Consider the following 19936-nt stretch of genomic DNA (forward strand, 5'->3'; position numbering starts at 1 on the left):
GCCAAACTGTAAAATAGATCAGGGAGTCTATTACGTATCTCTTCACGGAGTGAAAATGTGAAAAATAAGCAAATTTACTAGAATATTTATAATTTGATTGGTCAATACCTAGTGAATTTGCTCACTTTTCGCATTTTCACTTCGTGATGAGATACGTAATAGACCCCCAGATTGTCAAAATTGGAAAAAAACATTAATATACAAAAAGTGACATTTCATAGGTTAATATTAATTGTGTTAATTTATTTTATTAAATAAAAGTTTAAATATTAATATTAAATATTACTTTATTTTCATAATAGTTTAAAATATTATTTTTAGTTTTCCAAAGAATAGTACCATTCGCAATTTGTGGATTGATATTTTGCATCTTGAAAAATTATCAATTTTATCCAGTGCCCGCATTTGTAATAAATTATTTTATTTATTATTATTAATTTATGTCATTCCAATGTCCATGATTTATGTATTATTAATTTATTATTAATTGTACATTCACGTTGTCACGCGTCATAGTACGTCAGATCATCTCAGATGACATGAAATCTGTCAATCATTCGAAAAAAGTAGTACTGAGCATGCGCACAGCTATAGCCAATACAAATTAGACACAGTTACCCCCCGCATTTTGGCTTCACTCCCCTCGCCTATGTTATGAGTTTATGCTCTGTCCCTGTATTCCTATGTCCATAGTTTTTCAACACAAAACATCAAGATATTTTTCCAGCAATATATACAGGTGAGTAGGTGACACAGATGACAGTGTGACACAGCGTATGATCTGTGCTTTCCTACTACGTTATGATCATACACAACTTTTTCACATAGACGTATAGATATATCTGGTAATCCGATTGGAGAAGGTACTCTTTTAAGGGGATGCTGGAGTGACCAGGGAATTTCTTCGCGATGGTGCTGCCATTTGCACAATAAAATGCTTTTTATAAAAATTTGGCAAGTTGTACGCACAAAATTGCACCCAAGCAGTCTCGGAATAAAATAAAGGAATATAATGAAGCTTTTAAAAGTGCCTTTAGAAGCGTAATAATAAAAAAGAAATTCCTAATCTGCTTGATTCTGTAAAGCAGATTAGGAATTTCTTTTTTATTATTACGCTTCTAAAGGCACTTTTAAAAGCTTCATTATATTCCTTTATTTTATTCCGAGACTGCTTGGGTGCAATTTTGTGCGTACAACTTGCCAAATTTTTATAAAAAGCATTTTATTGTGCAAATGGCAGCACCATCGCGAAGAAATTCCCTGGTCACTCCAGCATCCCCTTAAGGGGATCCTGAAGTTGCTAGTGAAACAGTGTTGCCATTTGCATAAAATTTAAACTTAAAATGCGTTTTATAAAAATTTGGTAAGTTGTACGCACAAAATTGCTATCATCCACACTCGAGATAAAATAAAGGAATATAATGAAGCTTTTCGAAGTGACTTTAGAAGCGTAATAAAGAAGAACGGTTTATTCTACTGTCTAAAAACCTCTGGAAAACACCGTTCCTTGTTATTACGTTTCTAAAGTCTCTTCGAAAAGCTTCATTATATTCCTTTATATTATCCCGAGTGTGGATGATAGCAATTTTGTGCGTACAACTTGCCAAATTTTTATAAAAAGCATTTTAATGTGCAAATGGCAGCACCATCGCGAAGAAATTCCCTGGTCACTCCAGGATCCCCTTAAGCTGGAGACACAATACGAGGCGATAGCGATAGGAACAGGGAATAACCAATCGCGTTGCTCGATTTGGTCATCCGTACTCAAATCGTGTAACGCGATTGGTTATTCCCTGTTCCTATCGCTATCGCCTCGCATTGTGTCTCCAGCTTTATACTTATTTTTTTATTAATTTATAATTGATTACAAGGATAAATGTATACAAGGAGATCTGTACGATATAACTAATTAAGTTATTGATTAATTATTCTTGCGTCATGGCTTTTAGTCATTTAATGTTCTTAAAATATTTTATAACAGACATTCAATTTTATAATTGTACAATATAAAATTATATTTTATTGTGCAAATCAATATAATTGTAATAAAACTATACATTTCCATTAGGAATTCCATTAGGAATCTTGTATTGTAATTATACAATAGCAATACAAGAATACATAATAAAATAATAAATAATAAAACTAGGTAGTTCGCTTCCCAGGAAATACTAACGTATATTGCGGCTTTGTTTTTATTTATACATCTTCAATGGATGTCCAGCATTAGAAATCCACTACTCACTCCAGTTCAGTTTCAATAACTAATAAAACTAGCGAATATTATTTATACTTTTTATAAATAGTTGAAGTAAAAATAAAAATAAGTTGTATGTTTGAGTAAAAAAATAGAATTGTATTTTTTGCCCACATATCAATAAAGTAAAAGGTAACAGTTCTTTCTTCTAGCATAAATTACCTCAAACAAAATAAAAATATTCTATTTTAGAACACTTTATGGAAGACATTGTACAAAGAGAAAAAGTGTTTATTCAGAAAGAAGGGTATTTTGAAGAGTAGTTATCTAATACCATCATAATATCTCTCAGACATTTAATCTTCATATTTGAAGGAACTTTCTTAAGAAAGCTTCTAATGAGAACCAGGGCACACTCATCTTCAATGGATGAAGTACACTCAGGCTGTGTTAAATTAACACCGATAGTATCATAGACAGAATTTATTTTTGCTGCAGTGCTTGTATTTATGCTGTGCGTTTGCTCTATCCTAATCTTCTCTTTATTGTCAGAGTGATCAGGTGGGGGAGCAGTGGATAACTGACTCCCACAAGTCAACATGTTCAATGTGTATACTGAATCGTCAAATGGTTCAGCAGCTGGTGTATTTGTTTCTTTGACCTGTGCTGGTGTATTAGTATCTTCAACCTGTGCATTCCACAGGTTGACATATTCTTTTACTACTTGGCTTTCTTCTATTACTTGGCTTTCTTCTATTACTTGGCTTTCTTCTATTACTAGGCTTTCCTCTTTTATTTGGTTGTCTGTCCATATGACCGTTTCAGTGTTTTCAGGAGTGTGCGTGATAGATGAGGGAATGACAATGTTAACAGGACTGTCACTGATTTGTGTGTCTTTGCATAACTTTTGTCTTTTCTTTCTGACGTGAAATATTAGTTTCCGCTTGCTGTAAAGATAAACACTGATGTCAAGAAAACTTGAATATACGATTAAACCAAGTCAATAATGTACTGTGGACTTACTTTCTTGGCTCAATTTTAGTATACTACCCCCCTTCGATTTTGATGAAATTTTACGGGTATGTTGTGCTAACTGAATGTTGTCGAAAATCGGAGTGCAAAGTTGTGGAAATGTCTAGTTTCCGAGAAATTTAAATTTGAATTATTCGCCTTAATCAACATCTTTTAACAGTTTGATATAAAAAATAATTAAAAAACTCAAGTTTCTTAACCTAAATAATCACGTACTGTATATCACGACAGACTAAAGTAATATAGATCTCGTTTGGGGCCGTAAACATGAGGGGGGAAGACGAGAAGGTATGGACTTTGGGCAAGACTACGATTTCCGGAGCGCCAAGTTTTGACCGTGGATTCTTCATCTACAGGTCAACAAAACTTACAAACAAAACTTGAGGAGTGGTGAAAGTGGCTATCCGGTTTTTGACAACATTCAGTTAGCACAACATACCTGTAGTATACTAAAGTCTTACCACTTTCTTTTAGGTTTAATAACATCCTTGAGGAATGACAATTCATTGAAAAGAGTCCACGTTGGCTTGTAGAATTTATTTACAGAACAGCGTTGACTGGCAGCTATCTTGCGCATTTCCTTTGAATACCGGTTTCGGAGACGGAGCCACTGACTTGAAACCGCATCACCTACATGTAACATGCATTAATCATGGGGTACATACATAACCACTTATTAGTGGTTGATAGGCAATAGGCAATAGTCAATTACACTCATATATGGCCAGTCGAGCTGAAACAGAAGCGAAAACATTACGGTGTGGACGATATTCTTTTCTCTGCTGGCAGAGGACTTTGTTCGCAATGCGCATGCGCGAAAAGTTATAAAGCCCCTTCTTATTGCCTGTAGAGACACTAGAATGGGTGCTTTTCAATAGCTTACACATCTTAACACAAAAGCATTTTCTTGGCTATATATTATCTTGTAAGATTTTTTAGATAATATATAGCCAATAAAATGCTTTTGTGTTAAGATGTGTAAGCAATTGGAAAGCACCCAATACAGAGTCTGGACATCTCGTGGACATCTTTCTATTGGTTGACGTTCTCAGGCCCCTCACAATGGCGGAGCCAATCAAAGTGTCTTTTTTCGCTGCTTCACGTATCCACCGCAAATGTACGCCATTTTGAGGGGTTTTGGGTGAGATGTCCAGACTCTGTATTCTAGTGTCTCTAATTGCCTGTTCCTTGCATTGTATTCGGGGCTTAAGAGACAGTGAAGTTCTAACCTAATTCACGTGTCGCTGTGTGGAAAGAATATGAAGAAGTTGAAAAAAGTGCAAATGTAAGATAATTTTTATATTAGGTTTGTTCCTTTTCGCTGCACTTTTGAACTAGTACAATAAGTTAGAGTGAAAGAAAGTATATTTATTTCATTCTAACTTATTGCACTAGTTCAGAAGTGCAGCGAAAAAGAACAAACCTATTATTAAAAGATACAGTACCCTAATAGTTTTATTATCTGTATTAGCGGTTGTATAATTCTGTTTCATATTTAACCGCTTGCACAGAACACCTTGCGCACAACGACTGAAGTAACTTCTTATGTCTCACTTCATCAGAGACGTTTTCTCTCACTTCCCATAAGCCCGTATCAAACTACGTATTGGAGATTGGAGATTGCGAATTGGAAATTGGAATTTGACGAATCAAAACAAAGCAGACCCAGATTGCTTTGTTCTGATTGGTCAAATTTCAATCTCCAATTCGCAATCTCCAATCTCCAATACATAGTCTGATACGGGCTTTACAGGAGCCGGTATTCATGGTCTTAAATATAAAATCCGACTATGAATACCGGCCAGGGACTGGCCATATATGAGTATTACATATATGATTACACCATACACACTAACAAGGGAACATCGTGATAGTGTTGATCGATTTTGAAATGAAATTTTCTTAGATTGATTAAAACATGATTATAAATCAGTCTGACATGGCTGAAAGTTCTGCAAAATGGAAGGGGGTTTCAGGATTCTGATTCAAGATCTCGAGGCAAGGGAGCCTGCTGTCCAAAAATGATAAGAGTTTTAAAGAAACTTTTTATTCGTTACAATTATTGTGGACATCACAGTCACGAGTCACCGAGTCGCCGATTGTTGATATGAGAAAACCCCAGTGCAATACTGTTTCGATCTGGAGAGCCCTTGCCAGTGTTACAATGACGGGTGCACAGCGATGTCTGATTTCCGCTGTGCACATTGCCAAAAATACTATTGTTTTGATCACTGTCTTCTCACAAATGTCCACATTAATTGTAACGACTAAAAAATTTCTTTAAAACTCTTGTCATTTTTGGACAGCAGGTTCCTTGTCTCGAGACCTCGAATCAGAATTCTGAAACCCCTTCCATTTTGCAGAACTTTCAATTATGTCAGACTGATTTATAACCATGTTTTAATCAGTTTAAGAAAGTTTCATTTCAAAATCGATCAACACTATCACGATGTTCCCTTGTAAGATAAAAGAGTAGGATCTAGCAATATATGATTCTTAACAAATATTTTCTCACCTGTCAGTGGATTTGACAATAGGGAGCCAATCTGCGAAAATGCTTGATTGATGCTGTCTTTGTCAAGTTTAATACACTTCTGCCACAACAAGGGCTTTGAACGGACAAAAGCTATTATCTCCCTGTCATTAAGAAGCTTCTCAAATTCTATTTCACTCATTTTATTACCTTAAAACCAACAAAACTAAAAAAATAAGAAAATATACTATATATAATAGTCGCACAGGTTATGTCGTATGTCGTGAGGAATAGTGTCGTAGGTTCAGGAGACACAAACGTTGAGTCAGTTGAGTGAGCGTTTAATATAACCAGAGAGGAACCTACCTGAGAGCGGCCAGGCCAGAGAGAAGAATGAGAGGTGTCATGGGCCGCTTTTAGGTGGTCATCAAAGGCGATGTGCCCTCTGAGAAAGTGAACATGAACTACAAGTCAATTTCCATTTTCTCAGGGATAATGTGCACGATTTTCGGTTATGTTCCGTGCTATGTGCAGGAAATGTCGGTAACGTCACAGTTATATGAGAGCGAGCGAGAAGATAATAAAAACGAGCGAGACAGTAATAGCAGCGAGCGAGAAGATAATAGGAACGAGCGAGACGGCACGCTCTCCTGGGGGTCTATTACGTATCTCTTCACGGAGTGAAAATGCGAAAAGTGAGCAAATTCACTAAGTGTTGACCAATTAAATTATAAATATTCTAGTAAATTTGCTCATTTTCACATTTTCACTCCGTGAAGAGATACGTAATAGACCCCCTGGTTGTTGTTGCCGTCTCGCTCGTTCCTATTATCTCCTCGCTCGTTCTTATTATCTTCTCGCTCGCTCTCATATAACTGTGACGTTACCGACATTTCCTGCACATAGCACGGAACATAACCGAAAATCGTGCACATTATCCCTGAGAAAATGGAAATTGACTTGTAGTTCATGTCCACTTTCTCAGAGGGCACATCGCCTTTGATGACCACCTAAAAGCGGCCCATGATACCTCTCATTCTTCTTTCTGGTTTGAGGCGTTACAGTTAAAACGCGAGCGTGACCGCTCTTAGGCTTCTTTCTGTCTGTGGTAACGCGACAGACCTAGTGTTACAATACTGTTGAATCGTGTTGATTCTACACGGTTAAAGCATTTTGAGTGCGAAACGGGTATTATTGTGTGCAGAAAAAGGCAGACACCTATAAAAAAAAGAATATCTGCAAAATTAGAAACAAGTTATATATACAAAGCAACAAGACAATTCAATCTTTTATTATTCAATAAATTTCAATAAGTTGAGAAAGTTACAAGTTTTACGTTTTTACGTTTGAGAAAAATGTCAGAGAATTTTGGAAGGGAAACGCCACCAATTTACAATGAGGAATCCAAGTCCGCGGGACAACCATTGTCAGACTTTTTGTTACAATTGGAAGATTATACACCCACGGTAACAGTGCACCGTTTTTGAACAAATTTCTTACAAAACATGATGCAACTACTTGCATGAAGCATAAAGTATTAATTTTTTATCAATATACTGCATTGAATGTAATATAATGTTGATTCCAGGTACCTGATGCCATCAGTGAGCATTACTTGCATACTGCTGGTTTCAACACCTCTGATCCAAGGATGTAAGAATATATATGGTCTTATTTATACTATTATAATTTATCATCTTATGAAGATTTATCTTATTATCTTCTTGTTATCTCATCATCTTATTATCATCTTATTATGAAGATTTATAAAAAAAATGTAATATCTGATAATGCTGCTCAGTTTCTACATCCAATGATCTCGCTCTGTTTTAGAGTACGTCTGGTATCCCTAGCAGCACAAAAGTTCATCTCAGAGATTGCTAACGATGCTCTGCAGCACTGCAAGACACGTGGTGCCAATCAGAACACAAAAACAAAAGGAAAGGATCGACGTTACACACTAACTATGGAAGATCTGACACCGGCAGTTGCAGAATACGGCATAATAGTGAAGAAGCCACATTACTTTGTTTAAACTCATTGGGAATTTATTGGTGCAACGTATTCATCTCATTAGTAGTTTCATCATATTGATAACACCGATAGAAAGTATCTCAACTGTAATCCTTTAGGTAACAAACTTTCAATCTTAAGTGATTGAATTGTATAAGAAAAATGTTTTGTTTTCTAAAAAAATAACATGTATTGAAACATAATTCTGAATTTTCATAATTATATTTTAAACTGTGTAGCTATTACCCTTTTCATTGAATTAATTAATAACTATTAATTAATGTATATAGACTTTTTATTAATGGTAAGACTTAACCCTCCGTCATCCATCATTTTTTTAACAACGCCATCGTCCCACTGTACACTTGAGTGTTATACATGTATCGCTAACACATAACTGCTTTAAAAAATTTGGCAAAATTCCGGGTGACTGAACGTTCCTGAACATGTTTTGACAGTCGCCAAACCGGAATGATCAATAAGTTTTTTTATGAAAAATTGAAATTTGTCGGTGAAATTTACCATCGTAGTTCCAGGCGTGTCACTCAAATACAGTTGAACGACGGAGAGTTAAAATGGCAAAATCTAATATATATATATATATATATATATACATACTATACACACACATTTATTGTATACGATATGTGATGAGAATGTATGTCGTGGTGTTTGTAAAACTTTAGAGAACATACTTACAAAAAGATATTAAAATCGTACTGTATCAATTGTGTTTCAATATTTCAATTATTATACAGAAGATCCACTTTTTTCACATAAAACCAAGAATTTAATATTTGAATCCATTTAAATTTTACGAAAAACAAAATACCATGTTGATTTGATCGTACGCAGTATTTTGAAATTTCTCGGCTTTTCTATAGGTACCTACTTGTATTTCTCGATTTTTCTATAAATTTCTCGATAACCAGATGGAGTTGTTGGCAGTTAGCTAACCTGCTTACGTATGCTTGGTACCTGTGTGCGAGATCTACGGAAAAGCCATAAAAAGAAATGCAGAGTCGCGCGGCAAGCAGTTGATTGCGAAATAGTGACCCTGATTCCAGTGGCATTTAGTCAATGGGTACATCGTTCAATAAACAAAGTGACATAACAATGGACAGGTACGTGCAAGGTTATCTGTTGACTACCGCGTGATTAACCTAAATCTAAACCCATATATATATAAAACAGATAAATATATTATAAATTAAATAATATAACATATAATATGTTGGATTTTCGGTGCCAGTTTTTACCGATTTTCCAATGTTTCTTTATTGAAATTAAACAATCGATGTAATGAACTACATTTTGCACATGTGAATAATTTTGTGTAATTTTTCTTCTCAGTCCTAACAGTGAAGAATTGAAGAACCAAGATCAATCAAACAGCAGCAGTATGAGGCCACTGTCCATTGAAGGTCCCTCCACTTCCAACAATGTGTCCTTACAGCCAGTACTGGATCAGCCAAGGCAACCGACTAACTTACAAGGACTGCTCACATACTGCATGAGCGCGACACAGGATACTGAGAATACGGAGAATAAATCGCAGATTTATCCATTAGACGAACAAGTATGTAATTTATGTACAATTTATTAATTATAATTATTGCATCGATTTGTTCATACATGCTACAATATATGCTACATGTTGCAGAAAAAAACCTTCCTCAACGAAGCACTGTCTTCGTTAACAGTGAACGTGATAGAGGAGCTCCAAAAAGCTGTGCGTGTCCTGTCGAACGTCCCGAATCTGCGAGCCGACGACGACGTATCCGATTATGAGAACGCGCTCGAGGGAATAGCAGACTTTGTGGATGGTGTCGACATAGCCAACGATTTTTATAAAATCGGTGGCTTCTCCGTGTTCAAACCGTGCCTGAACTCGTCGCACAGCAGCATCAGATGGCGGATCGCCGACATCATCGCCGAACTCGCACAGAATAATCCATTTTGTCAGGAGAAGATATTGGAGACCGAAGTGTTTCCCACTTTATTGCACATAACTGACACAGACCCTTCCGAGCAAGCGAGAATCAAAGCCTTATACGCAGTATCATGTAAGTGATGAAGCTATACTTACTCCAGTTACTTCAACTTTGTATTCTTTGTACTTTTATCACGCTGATAAAATCGTATATTTTGAATATAGGTATAGTCCGAGGACACGTGGCGTCGTTAAAATATTTGGCCGCAAACGACGGCTATTCGGTTCTCCTGCGCGCGATGCAGAGCCCGATCGAAAAGTTACAGATAAAATCAGCATTTTTACTGTCCAGTATGTGCAGTAAAGAGGACTCGAATGATGTGAAAAATATTTTGACAACAATGGGGTTCATAGAACAGACGGCAGTGCTGTTGAGTAGAGCAAATTTACAACCGACGGTCAGGTAATATATCCATTTCGTATAACGTGTATAGCATTTCGAGATCTTCTAATTATTTCTTCGATATCTGATGTATTGTAAATGCTACTTTCATTGCAGGGAACAACTATTGAGAGCGCTCAGTGCTATGACGTGCGACAACTTGCCCGCGCTCGTAGAGTGCCGGCGGCCGGAGTTATGTTTAAAATCGATTTTGGAGCAATTACTGGCGGAATTGAACCCCGAAGAAAATCAGGATGAAATTGGCATCTGTACCGAATTGCTGGACACAGTGTTTTTCGAGCACAATTCTAATCAGGAGAGATAACAAACTTAATGTCATAGTCTTTCCTTTGAATGATGATTATTGTAAATTATTATTACATATTTCGTTCTAGAAGCCTAATAATGCGTGATTGTAACTTTGAACATTTATAAATTCAATTAATACACATATTTACATATAATTGAAAAAATAAAATTACATTTTTATTAAAAACAGATCGACTGGACTATTTTATCGCAACTCGATGTTTATAATTGTGCACTTGCGAAATCTTAATTCCTTCGTGAAGTTATGACAGAAGCTAATCAACTGACGAAACTTTAATAGACTTTCGCCTCTCTGCGAATGCTCCTTTCCTCTCTTTCGCACTACAAATTGCTTTCCCCGTTTTAAATGCAGAGGGATAATATTAGGAAATATTTAAAGGTACATGTGCAAGTCGAGATATGCTCCGACAATACGAACTAGTAGTTTCGTCGAATTAATCTGATAAATGATAGTACTCGCGTCCGGGGATGATGCGTCAATCAGGCGGCGCGTTTCATCATCCATCCCCACCATGGATCTCCGCGTGCGTGTGCTCCGCCAGTTTTCTCCGTCCTTCCTGGTTGTGCCACTCTGTCTCTCTTCCTTCTTCTTCTTTTGACGCGCGCCTGGTCTAGTTAACCGAACGTCAGCCGGTTAGCAGTCAACCAGTGGTCTCCGTCGAAGATCGACGCGGAATTCCTCCTTTCCTCGAAGCCCTCCAAATGTCTCGGAAATCACGCTCGTGCATTCAAAATCCTAAAAAGAATTCCGGATCAATTTTTTGGGAACCGACGTTCCGCGCTCGACCGATCAATTGATCGCAGAATTAAATCGGAAGATCAGGAGATCAGCCCGCATCATGATAGAGTGACGATCATGAAACCAGCAGTTGCAATGACCACTAAGCGGCAGCCGCCTTCTCGCTCGCAATACTATAAAGCTCGACGACTAACGTCACCAAGTCATTCGCGCAAATTGACAAATTGGAATTATTGGGAGTTGTTTGCAAGAGATTCAAAGATATAACGAGCTCATCAACATCGACGTCAGTCCGATGATGATCGAAGATTGACGCGACCGTCGTCGAGGAGACCTGTAGCCACGGCCACGTGGATTACGGAGCCGGCGATCGATAAAGAACTGTGACATCCAACATATCCGCAATAGAATTGGAGGAGGTAACTTCGAGCAGATCAAAATCTGAAAATTATCAAATTTCCAATTTGTGAACATACGTAATCGTGCACGAGCGTATTTTAATCAGTTACATAATAAACATTTAATTTGCTATATAGTGAAACACGTTCACTCCGTAGACTTTGTGACCACATTATGATCTGTGATAAGAGAGATCAACGTAAGTGATTCCATTTTCCGAGAATGCGATACTAATGCTACTAAAAGTCGTCATTCTTGACGATTGATGACGGCATAGTTTAGTGGCAAAACCATTAATCTTCGAGCTCAGCGGTCATTTAACGCTTTGGCGCGTCACTGCAAACATAAAAGAACAGTTATAAGAGGAAAATTAAGAGACGGAGGTGAAAAGAAGGAAGAAGAAACAAATAGAAAAAAGATTGGAAAATAGAAAAAAGATTTGAGTTGAATCTTTGATTATTACCTGACTACTTTCTTCGCAAAAGCGCAACGATGGACAACAAACATAATAATATTGATAATGGATTCTGGGTGTTTGGGTACGGGTCGCTCTGCTGGCACCCGGGGTTTTCGTATGCAAAGAGCATGACCGGTTATGTGAAGGGCTTCAGTAGGCGATTCTGGCAGGGCAACGCCACGCATCGTGGAACGGTTGAAAAAGTGAGTGAAATTTCTTAATTTCAATCATCTATTTATTCAATCGCTGAATGTAATGATCATTCTAGTTTCTGAACATGTAAGACGTACGTATCTTCCTCTCTACATTTAAAAATGCGAGTTGTAAGTAGAAAGCGAATTAACAACGAACCGGTCGCACTCCCATAAGAATTTCATAAGATCAGTATTATTAGCTTTATTACTTAATTTGGAGTACAAAATGAACATAGCGTTAAATTCGATCTTTAAAAAAATTCATATTATATTTTGATACTTAGGTTTTCTTATATCTCGATTAGTGTATATAGACAGCATTGAGCTTTTTTTAATCTGCACAAGCGCGCAATTGAATTCTAATTGCAAACTAGAATTGGACTATACAAGTAAACTATATATAATATAAACTATACATAAACTAGATGGACTATACAAGTCTATCTGTGAGAGAAGATTGCATCGACATTTTTGCCAAGTTGGTCAAGAGAGATCCACGCGGCATTCGAGTGTGTTAATTAATACATTCGTGTATCTATTACATAATCTCATGTCTTTAATAAATGTTGGTCAATATAGATGTTGGATGTTGCGCGATTTTAGTAACTTAGTATAGTAAAAAATTATTCAAACTTTAAAACTCTCTTTTGAACAACCAAATTGGCAATTTATTAATACTCAGGATAACATGACGTTTCGATCAAAATTCTGGTCCTTCTCAAGTGTTAGTGTGTAAATAGTACAATAATAATTAAAAAGTCCTTTTCTAAAATTAACAAAACATAATGAGATACAAAGTCGTGTTATCCTGAGTATTAATAAGTTGCCAGTTTGGTTGTTCAAAGGAAAATTTTATTGTTTATTTATTCTGGCGGAACAAACTTAATTATTCTCAATATTCAAATTTTAATTATTAAATATATGAAATTTTAGATTATCGCTATTGATCTTACTATCGTTCTGACGTAAAATTTGAAGATTGATTCTACGTGTATCTTTAGCTCGCGCTAAAGATAACAAAACAATCGTAACAGCTGCACTTTAAATATGTATGATTCTATCGAGACGATAAAACAATAAGAGCAAGATCTCACATTTGTTCTAATAAAATTAATTAATTTATATAATTAATTATGCCGTATCAATCAAAGATCAAAATTATTTGTAAAGATAAATGAATATATCAATACGTCCTACATTTTTCATCATAATGCCAAATTTACATGTTTGTAACTGAATAATAAAATTTATATAATAAAATTCCCGGTTATTTATTTATTAATAAGAAATTTAAAAATTTGCTTATTAAAATTATTAATAAACTATTTTTAATTATTTCTCTCTATACACGCGTGCGCACATATGTATATACAGGGTGTCCCATTTTATATTTGTCAGTCAAATATTTCGATATGACGTCGTTTCAGAGAAAACTGTTTCAAACAAAAGTTGTATGGCTTCGAGGAAGCAAGATGATGATATTATCACTTTAATTGTAGATGTTGCCACTTTAGAGATTTTATCATGGCGGCCATTTTTTTAAATGGAAGTCGATTTTTTTCTCAAAATGGAAGTTGTAGCTGACAATGAGGCGAATACAATAGTTTTTCGTTTTTTGCAATTGGATCATTTTTCAGTGAATTACAGCGTTCCAAAGTATAATATTTTATAATTTAAATAAAAAGCTTCCATCCCCATACAGTGTGCGTATTTTGTGACTCCAACCATCCTCCACCTGTGTGTGTGTACGCGCGCGCGCGTCTGCGTGTATGTGTTTCTATCCGTTATCTTGTCCTGGACTGATTCTGTTTGATAATCACCCAGCTCCAGACTGATTGACACGCATTTTGCCATGCTTATCATTATCCAGGATGAACGGCGTGCACGTGACGAGGCTTTTATCAAACTTTGGGGTGCTTGATTTACGTGAATCCTCTTACCTCTCACGATTCGAGGTGCTTGATTAGCTTGAGTCCCCTTGCCTCTCACGATTCGAGGTGCTTGATTAGCTTGAGTCCCCTTGCCTCTCACGAGTTTTTATAAACATATTACAAAAGATGTTCAAAGACGTTTCCATTTTCTTGAACACATAAATGCGGTTCTTTGCACTCCACGGCTAACAGTTTCTAGTAATACGGCGCGTGGTATGTTTGTACAAGCAGTTTCAATTCTCTAAATCATATCTTCTCGAGTTGTTGGTTCGCGCTCGTACACGACATTTTTTAAATGTCAATCACAACTCGAGAAGAGATGATTCAGAGAATCGAAACTACTACGACGTAAATCAAGCACTCCAAAGCTTGATGAAATATTCTCCAGGTGATCTCCAGACGGAAATCATCAAGAGAAGTCGAAAAATGAAGCAACCGAGCGGACGTATGTGAGCTTGGCCTTGGCGGTGCTTTGACGATTCACAGTGTCAATCTCCGTCACCTGGAGACCGAACTGTCTTTTCAAAAATATCGATCTTTCCGCCGCCTTCTGTTGGTCTATCTACTGTGTAATATACCGGGTGCAACAATATCTATATAGAACAACGATAATGATTAGTTAGTTGATGAATAATTTTCTTTTACTGAATACAATAAAATAAAATTTAATGCAAACATCGAACCGAACCTTTTGACTGATCCACTACATATATTTTTCGCTTTGTATACGTGAAAGTTTTTTTATCGTTGACAGATCTATTAATATCTCAATTTTATTTGATATTAATAGAATTTGGGGGAATTTTGCGCGGGAATTTTTCTCGCAACTTGGCTTAGTTCCAAGCACAGATAGACATACATACATACAGACATACATACATGTATTTAGTGATATTGATTAATCATACATAATTGTGTTAATTTGATAAGAGTTTATCGATACGTAAGCGATTTTGATAAAAGTGCGAACCGGTATTCATGGTCATTCTGTAATAATGTGTCTAAAATAAAAGGAATTCTCTTACAAGGGTTTGTTTTAATATAATGCATAAAGTTTTGTGTTTTGTTTTTCTTCTTTGTCTTATCCATCTTTTCAAAAAAACAAGAGAAAAGTCTTCGAATATTTATAAAAGTATTTTTACAAGAGATAATTGTAACTTCGGTAATTATGTACTTTAACGGACCCAGCCCCGATGACCTTGACATTGACATATGTTGTCAAGGTCACCCTTCTGAGTGACCTTGAAGAGGTTTTAGCCGTCGCTCGTTGTTTGTTAAAAAGTTATTAACAAAAATGTTTTATGAATAAAGTATAATTTTACGATATCATATACGTTTACGAAAGAGTATATTTGATGGAATTTTAGCTTTAAATCAGAAATAGGTTTGGGTTAGATTATATTTTCCGAAACTGGAGCCCCGGACACATACGCTCGTTTTCAGCCCGCTTCGCGGGAGGGCAGGGCTTTGCCCCTCCCCCCGCCGGAATCCGTGGCGTGTACCAGGTGATCAAAATCTGCACGGTGAAATCTGTTACACTGGCCCCGGCGGGGGGAGGGGCAGAGTCCCTTCCCCCCGCCCTCCCGCGAAGCGGGCTGAAAACGAGTGTGTGTCCGGGGCTCCAGTTTCGGAAAATATAACCTAACTAGGTTAGGTTAGGTTAGGTTAAGTTAAAGCAGAGAATACTTTGTATTTTACTGTTTGTGCTTTTGGTTAAAGTGAAGAATACTTTGTACTTATATTAAAAGAAACTATTCTATACATTAACAATTCACTGCTTTAAATGACTTTCCTTTCTTCGTTCATATACATATTCGTCGTTTATATCTTTCAATATTCAATATTCTTTTAAAATAACTACTATATTTTCGAAATTTCTTTTGTTAATAACTTTTTCATAAACAACGATCGACGACTAAAACCTAGTGCGGGTTATTCAGGAAGGTGACCTTTGTAATATATGTCAAACTCAAGTCCTTGCTTCGCGTGGACAGCTGAAAATTCGTGCAAAATTATTAAACTTCTTTTGTTAATAACTTTTTAATAAACAACGAGCGACGGCTAAAACCTCTTCAAGGTCACTCAGGAGGGTGACCTTGACAACATATGTCAAGGTCAAGGTCATTGGGGCTGGGTCCGTTAAAGTACATAATTACCTAAATTTTAATTACAGTATATATCTTATTGTAAAGATTTACTTTGTAGTATAATAGATTCTTGATTTAGTTAACAGCTTATTTTTCGACGTGTAGAATGTCATAATCGTCTTTTCATTCGAAAAGGAATTTCACGTAGAAATGATCGTGATTGAATTTCATGAGGAAATTTTGCAATCAAAGATTTTTAAGATGTCCTGCTAAAAATGATCAGATGTTAGATATCTTTCTACTAAACAGTGCACACACTTCTTTCATGAAATGCATATTGTATGCATTTCATTCACAGTAATGTGGTTTGCGTTATGCTAACGTATAAATTACATGAAACTGTAGCTAGACAAACTGGTTGCAACTGATACCTACAAAGTTTCATACGTTATGCTTTGTTCAGTATCAATTTCGTAAAAGAATTGTCTATGTGTGTGCGTGTGTTTTATTACTTAAAACACTTGCTTCTGCTTAACAAACTCTGTTACATAATATAATGCAGACTATAATAGTTTATACTGTAGCAGTTGTTCCAGTCTCTTAGTAGAAATAAAAATGTACATATATACCTCCTCCCCAATACCTTGTTTTAAAAGAATTACCTTAGCTACATACTTCTATAAACTAAAAAAACCTATACTAAAAAGAAAATATAATTACAGTTCATTGTATCCAATTTCTTTACACTATTTAATCCATTGATATTCACTTTTTATCTTAAGTAAATTTTTAGATAAGATCGTATCACATTATTGTTTCTTTTATGTTGCAGCCCGGACGAGTCGTTACGTTGATCGAAGACAAAGAGGTAATTATGGTGAAATTTATCAGCGTAATACATCTTGACACTTTGAAAACAGTGTTGAAAAGACACACGCAACATATAGACTTTGTCTCTGCTGATAGGGCATAGTCTACGGACGAGCGTTCCAAGTGCAGGACAGCGCGGCGTTGACCTATCTGGAGAACCGTGAATGCGCTTTGGGAGGATACTTGACGACCATCACCACGTTTCACAACCGGGCCGGGGTCAACCAATTTCCTGTAGTAATTTATATCGCCACCAACAAAAACGAGCATTGGCTTGGCGAAGCGTCGTTGCAGACCATAGCGCGCCAAATCACCGAATGTTCCGGCCCGAGCGGACATAACGCTGAATACCTCTTACGGTAAATTCCCAAGAACCTTATATGTGCTCGTCGTTTTTGCTTTCGTTCCATCCCAGCGCGAAAAATTTGGACGGGGCGTCATGTAGAACGCTCCATTTGATTGAAATAAAATCAAAGTATGTCTTCCGAGGTGTCCGCGAAGCTTTTAAACTGAATTTCTAATTTTATTATTGAGACGAGGTACTATTATCTTGCAATGATAGAAAATATATTTCTATCATTGGAAAGTGGCACCTTCGCTATTAAAAATATTACTTCAATATTATTTCAATTATATGCCAAGATTGTTTCGCTTGGCACTCTTGGTGGAGTTCAAATTCTTATCATTAATGTTAATGATACTTTAATGAGATGTCAACTACGCAGGAGACGCGGTGTGCGATTATGTAATATTTGTATGTAATAATCGTGCGTTCGTCTAATTGGTGACAGATTGGCGGAGTTCATGCACCGTTATCTGCCAGAGGCGCACGACGAGCACCTCTTCACGCTGGAAATACTGGTCCGCTCCCGAATAAAAGAAGAAAACATGTGCCTGGTAACGTTAATGGGTAATCGCGACTTCGTTATCGATCTCAACGAGGAATCGGAAGCGGAAATTCACGCGGAAGCTAACGAACGACGCCGCGGTGACTCCTTCCAGTTCAGCGCGCGGATTCCATCGAAAACCCTGCGTTGCGTGAAGATGTAGCCAATTTTTCATAGCCCAGTTATATTTTTAATTATATTTCTCAATTCCGATCGAAGATCCGTATGATAGCTAAACACATGGACGTCTGCAGGATCTTTGTTTAGGGAGGGGCGTGATTTAAAATGTTACTTCTAGAATTAAAATACTTATAATTTAAAATTTATACATCTTTTTTGGTAGTAAAAGCTTTCTCACCGCGACAAGGTAGATGCTGTGCGTGTGTAATCTTTTTTCTTTATTTCAAAGAAGAAGAAATGGTTAATTTTAATTGTTTGCTAATTCCAGGGGGGAAGCAAATGCTCGATTTTGTCCCTCCCCCCCTGCGGACGCCCATGACTAAACACAGTAATGGAAGAAACGGCAGCTAATTTTCTTATGAAATATATCACAACAATGAACGCATGTGTTCATGTACGAACTGTTACGATAAGGATATAAACTAACAGCGAAATTTCATAAGACAGCTTTGAGGTAGGAAAAAAAAACTTTTGGTCTTTGAAACATTCGACGTGCAGTTATAGGTATGTTTTTCGATTTCGAAGATACGTATGACTATTTTTATTTATTTACATCATAATTTCGACGTAATATGTATAAGCTAGCTAGATAATATAAATAATACCTATAGTGACAAATAATAGCTATTATCCAATTGACGAGGAAACGAAAAACATAGACTGCGTGCGTCGATTTTGTTAACCTTCCGGTACTTGCAATATCCAATAGATACATGTAAGATACTAATACTTTTCAATTTATTCTTCACTTTTGTTTTACACTTTAGTGTCTGGTCTATTAGCCGAGTAATGAAAGTAAAAAATATTTCAAGAAGTAGAGGAAAATAAAAGGAGAATTAGTATATCTGTGAGATACAGTGCGACCATTCATGGGAGAAAAATATTGCGACTACCGAAAAGTTAATAAACAAAAGTACAAAAATGCGATTCATATATATTATATAAGTTTCAGTCTTATATTTAAACAGTAATGAGTTGCAAATCTCTTTAGGAATGTAATCTTGCTGCTAGTGTACGTCTTCCCTAGAGGCTACTCTATCATACGTGTTTACGAAACGGCTGTGTTAATTTTGTATCGTGGAACGTGCTGGACACGTGCACGCCTAGACTGGACTTTGCTTCTTCCTATTCTACAATGTCGACTATTCTGAACGTATTATATTTTTTATACGTATTATATTTATACGTATTATTTTTAATGTGGATCCTAGTGGATTCTAATTTTTCCTATAGTGCGAACATCACAGTAATTTATACATTATCATCACTTTTATTTTAATCCAGAATTTAGAGAATTTTAATCATTCGTAGTACAATTTTAGTAACAATTACTGACAACTGGCAGTCTAAGGAAAGTGTTATATGAATGTTTATTTGTAATATAATATTTATACTGTATATGTATATATTTTTTCTAAAATTTTCTAACACTGCCAAGATACATAATTCGCGCAAAACTAGTAAAAAATAATTCATTCAACTAATTATACATCCATGTTTAGCACATTATATATACACGTAATAAAATTTTTTTAAATGAAAGCTGTGTCTCGTTTTATACATATGTGACAAATTAGAACTTATAATTTATATCACTAATTTATTATTTCGCAAAGAGATTTATCATATAAATATTTTATTTTGTAAACGTTTGTCATATTTATAATACAACAATTAAGAGAATAAGACAAATAAGATTAATTAATAATTATTAATATCCGTGTAAGATAAAACCTACAATTTTACAAACTATCTTACCATATGCCAATAAA

At 36.0% G+C, this 19936-nt stretch overlaps 4 protein-coding genes across 5 annotated transcripts; 3 read left to right on the forward strand and 1 right to left on the reverse strand.

The window, feature by feature from the left end:
- Positions 1–1939: 1939 nt before the first annotated feature.
- LOC105287801 lies at positions 1940–6054 on the reverse strand. 2 transcript variants are annotated; one of them, XM_011353576.3, is made up of 3 exons: positions 3942–4131; positions 3691–3859; positions 1940–3144 (listed from the first exon to the last, which is right to left on the reverse strand). In XM_011353576.3, exons 1-3 carry the CDS (start codon positions 4114–4116, stop codon positions 2493–2495), a joined length of 996 nt encoding a protein of 331 aa, XP_011351878.2. In that variant the 5' UTR covers positions 4117–4131; the 3' UTR covers positions 1940–2492. The 2 variants fall into 2 exon arrangements, with proteins under 2 accessions (XP_011351878.2, XP_011351879.2); XM_011353577.3 differs by lacking the exon at positions 3942–4131 and adding an exon at positions 5745–6054 and having other exon boundaries at positions 1998–3144.
- Positions 6055–6760: 706 nt separating this feature from the next.
- Positions 6761–8441, forward strand: LOC105287800 (transcription initiation factor TFIID subunit 10). Its single transcript, XM_011353575.3, has 3 exons — positions 6761–7168; positions 7291–7355; positions 7536–8441. Exons 1-3 carry the CDS (start codon positions 7058–7060, stop codon positions 7735–7737), a joined length of 378 nt encoding a protein of 125 aa, XP_011351877.1. The 5' UTR covers positions 6761–7057; the 3' UTR covers positions 7738–8441.
- Positions 8442–8795: 354 nt separating this feature from the next.
- On the forward strand, positions 8796–10580 carry LOC105287802 (hsp70-binding protein 1). Its single transcript, XM_011353579.3, has 5 exons — positions 8796–8839; positions 9069–9294; positions 9379–9781; positions 9874–10111; positions 10208–10580. Exons 1-5 carry the CDS (start codon positions 8796–8798, stop codon positions 10413–10415), a joined length of 1119 nt encoding a protein of 372 aa, XP_011351881.1. The 3' UTR covers positions 10416–10580.
- Positions 10581–10678: 98 nt separating this feature from the next.
- LOC105287803 (glutathione-specific gamma-glutamylcyclotransferase 1) lies at positions 10679–19706 on the forward strand. The gene is made up of 4 exons (XM_011353580.3): positions 10679–12218; positions 17060–17095; positions 17194–17456; positions 17889–19706. Exons 1-4 carry the CDS (start codon positions 12051–12053, stop codon positions 18145–18147), a joined length of 726 nt encoding a protein of 241 aa, XP_011351882.1. The 5' UTR covers positions 10679–12050; the 3' UTR covers positions 18148–19706.
- The last annotated feature ends 230 nt before the right edge of the window (positions 19707–19936 follow it).

The sequence above is a fragment of the Ooceraea biroi genome, chromosome 8 (assembly GCF_003672135.1).
Source record: "Ooceraea biroi isolate clonal line C1 chromosome 8, Obir_v5.4, whole genome shotgun sequence".
In the NCBI taxonomy this organism is placed as follows: domain Eukaryota; kingdom Metazoa; phylum Arthropoda; class Insecta; order Hymenoptera; family Formicidae; genus Ooceraea; species Ooceraea biroi.